The following is a 3415-nucleotide window of genomic DNA, read 5'->3' on the forward strand; positions in this document are numbered from 1 at the left end:
AGTAATTTGAGCTGAAATTAAACCCAATGCCTACTGACTACAATTACTTTGTGCTTAATCACTATGTTAATTTGCCTTACTGAAATGGTATTAATTCTTAGAACCCTAGACATACCTATAACAAAGCAAAAATATCAAAATTGTAAGTGATCTTTTGATTATCTATTTTTTAATATTATCTATGGCCATGTACCTTTGTCCCTGTTTAGCATGGATTATTGAATTTGAATGTAATTAAAAGAAATATTTCCTTTTAAGATGGATCCTGGAATTCTGAGCCTCAAAAAGTGATAAAATTAGGCGTCTTACCAGTTAGAAGTCTACTACTGATGGAAGATATGTTATGGGCGGCTTCTGGAGGACAAGTTTTTATAATCAGTGTCGAGACTCATTCTATAGAGGTAAGTTATTTTAAGTGACAACATAGTGTGGAAAAGATGCCTTTCAAATATATTCCCAATTAATTTCCACAGCTAGGAGTCAAACACAGAGTTTGGCACATAGAAAACACAGGCAGCCTCTTGCTAGTAGCCATGTACTAAAAGAAAATTGCTTCTAAAATTTGTTTAGAAAGGAAGATTAACTAGAACATTCAGGTAATCGTTTTCTAATCATTTGTCCATTGGATTTATTGTCATTGTTTTACTGCTAACAGCAATATATTACTTTAAAAAATATATTCATATGTATGTAAACACAGATAGATGTATCTATAGGCATGTGTGTGTAATAAACCACATGTGGAGCACAGTTATGGATACTTCTTAGACATAACCAAATACATCATGAGATTGATTTTCTGAGTTTGAAGGCTTAGGACCATAGTCTCATGGGAAAATGAATTTAATTGGCTTGGTATGGTTCATAAAGTATATGCTCTACATCCTAATGTGGTGAGTAGTATCTGGAGTCTTAAAAGCTTGTGTCCATCTATCTGTAATGCAGCTATTGATCTTTATTCATCTGGAACTAAAGAGAAAGAACACTGAAGACTCAGAGAAAAAAGTAGTCTACAGGGCTAATAGTCAACATGAACCACGTTATCATCTACTGTTGAGACTAGAAGAACTAGATGGTGCTCCACAATGACTACTGGTCCATTCTAATCAGGGTCACAATAGATGGATCCTGACAGAAAGTGAGAAAAATGTGGAACAGAACTCAAATTCTGAAAACGTCCAAACTTACTGGACCTGTTGAGACTAGAGGATTCCCCAAGACTATTGCCCAGAGATACTCTTTAAACCAAGATTATCCCTCAAGGTCAACTTTTAGATAAATGACATATTAGCTCATAAAATAAAAAATATTACCTGTGAGGTCCTTTGAAAAAATCATCTATATGAGGCCAAATTCTCAAAAATTGCTGTGAAGCAAAGATGAGAAGATAAGGGGGCAAGGAAACTAGAGTATGGGAAATGGTTCAACCAGAATGGAATAAATGAGAATGATGACACGTTGTGAAGAATATAACAAGTATTTCAGTATTTGTGTAGGAAATGTTAAATGGGAACCTAATTTCCTGTATAAACTGTCACACATTAAAAATAAATAAATAAAATGATACGTATGCAAAATGAAAGGAGACATTCAGATAAGCTGCCAAAAATAAGCAAATACAATGGATCTTTACAAATTCAGAAACACACTTAGCTTAAATAATCATATGAAATGTAAGTTTATTAAATGTGCAGGAAACATCAAAAGAAGATGGAAGGAATGCACAGATTCAATGTACCAAAAAGAATTGATCAACATTAGTACATTTCAGGAAACAGCAAATGATCCAGACCCGAGGGTATTGAAGGAAAAAGTCCAAGCTGCCCTGAAGAAATTGGCAAAATCAAGGCCCCAGGAATTGACAGAATATCTATTGAGGTGTTTTAACAAAAGGGTGCAGCATTGGAGGTGCTGACTCGTTTATACCAAAAAATTTGGAAGACAGATGCCTGGCCAACTGACAGGAAGAGATCTATATTTGTGCCTATTCCAAAGAAAGGGGATCCAACAAATTGCAGAAATTACCAAATAATATAATTAATATTGCACACAAGTAAAATTTTGCTCAAGATAATGCAAAAATGGCTGCAGTAGTACATAGATAGGGAACTGTGAGAAATTCAAGCCAGATTCAGAAGAGAGCAAGGAACAAGAGATAACATTGCTGAAGTCATATGGATCATGGCTGCAAGCAAAAAATACCAGAAAGATGTTTACCTGTGTTTTATTGACTATGCAAAGGTATTTGACTTTGTGGATTATAACAAATTATGGAGAACATTATAAAGAATGTGAATTCCAGAACACTTAATTGTATTCATGAAGAAACATTTACATGGGCAAAGAGGCACCCATTTGACCAGAACCATGGAATACTGCATGGTTTAAAATCAGGGAAAGTGTGTGTCATGATTGCATCCTTTCACCATACTTATTTGAGCTGTGGTGGTTAAGTGCTCAGCTGCTAACCACAAGGTTTCTTTGAGCAAACAAACTTATTACTGAGCAAATAATCTGAGAACTGGACTATATGAAGAAGAATGCAGCATCAGGATTGGAGGGAGACTCATTACCAACCTGCCATCAATATTCAGGTGACCTAATGTTCTTACTGAAAGTGAAGATGACTTGAAGCACTTATAGTTGAAAATCAAAGACTACAGCCTTCAGTATGGATTACACTTCAACATAAAACAAAAATGCTCCCAACTGGACCAATAAGGAACATCACAATAAATGGAGAAAAGATTGAAGCTGTCAGAGATTTCATTTTACTTGGATCCACAATCAATGCTCATGGAAGCAGCAGTCAAGAAATCAAATCACGTATTGCACTGGGCAAATCTGCTGCAAAAGACCTCTTTAAAGTATTAAAGATTAAATATGTTACTTTGGAGACTAAGGTGTGCCTCACTCAACCCATGATGTTTTCAGTAGCCTTATATGTGTGTGAAAGCTGGACAATGAATAAGGAAGATCAAAGAAGAACTGAAGCATTTGAATTGTGTTGGCAAAGGATATCGAAAGTTCCATGGACTGCCAGCAGAACAAACAAATCTGTCTTGGAAGAAGTATAGCCCTAATGCTCCTAAGAAGCAAAAATGGTCATATTCTGTCTCATGTACTTTGGTCATATTGTCAGAAGGGACCAGTACCTGGAGAAAAATGTCATGTTTGGTAAAGTAGAGGGTCAACAAAAGGGGAAGACTCTCAATGAAATGGAATGACACAGTGGCTGCAATGATGGAGTCAAGTATACTACAGATTGTGAGGATGGAGCAGGATCAGGCAGTGTTTCCTTCTGTTAGGCGTAGGGTCACTATGAGTCAGAACCAACTTGACTGCATCTAACAACAACAAAAAAAAAATATTTGTCTGGACTGTTCTTTGAAGGCATTTGTTAATTCACCAGGGA

General features: G+C 35.9%; 1 protein-coding gene across 1 annotated transcript in view; it reads left to right on the plus strand.

Moving 5' to 3' along the window:
- ARHGEF10 (Rho guanine nucleotide exchange factor 10) overlaps positions 1-3415 on the plus strand; it is a 249456-nt gene that overhangs the window by 207018 nt on the left and 39023 nt on the right. Inside the window, exon 28 of the mRNA XM_007944435.1 lies at positions 259-401. Coding sequence (XP_007942626.1) covers positions 259-401 — 143 coding nt within the window. The remainder of the gene's footprint in view (positions 1-258; positions 402-3415) is intronic.

This window comes from Orycteropus afer, unplaced genomic scaffold, assembly GCF_000298275.1.
Source record: "Orycteropus afer afer isolate SDZICR_OR568_19922 unplaced genomic scaffold, OryAfe1.0 scaffold00125, whole genome shotgun sequence".
Taxonomy (NCBI): Eukaryota; Metazoa; Chordata; class Mammalia; order Tubulidentata; family Orycteropodidae; genus Orycteropus; species Orycteropus afer.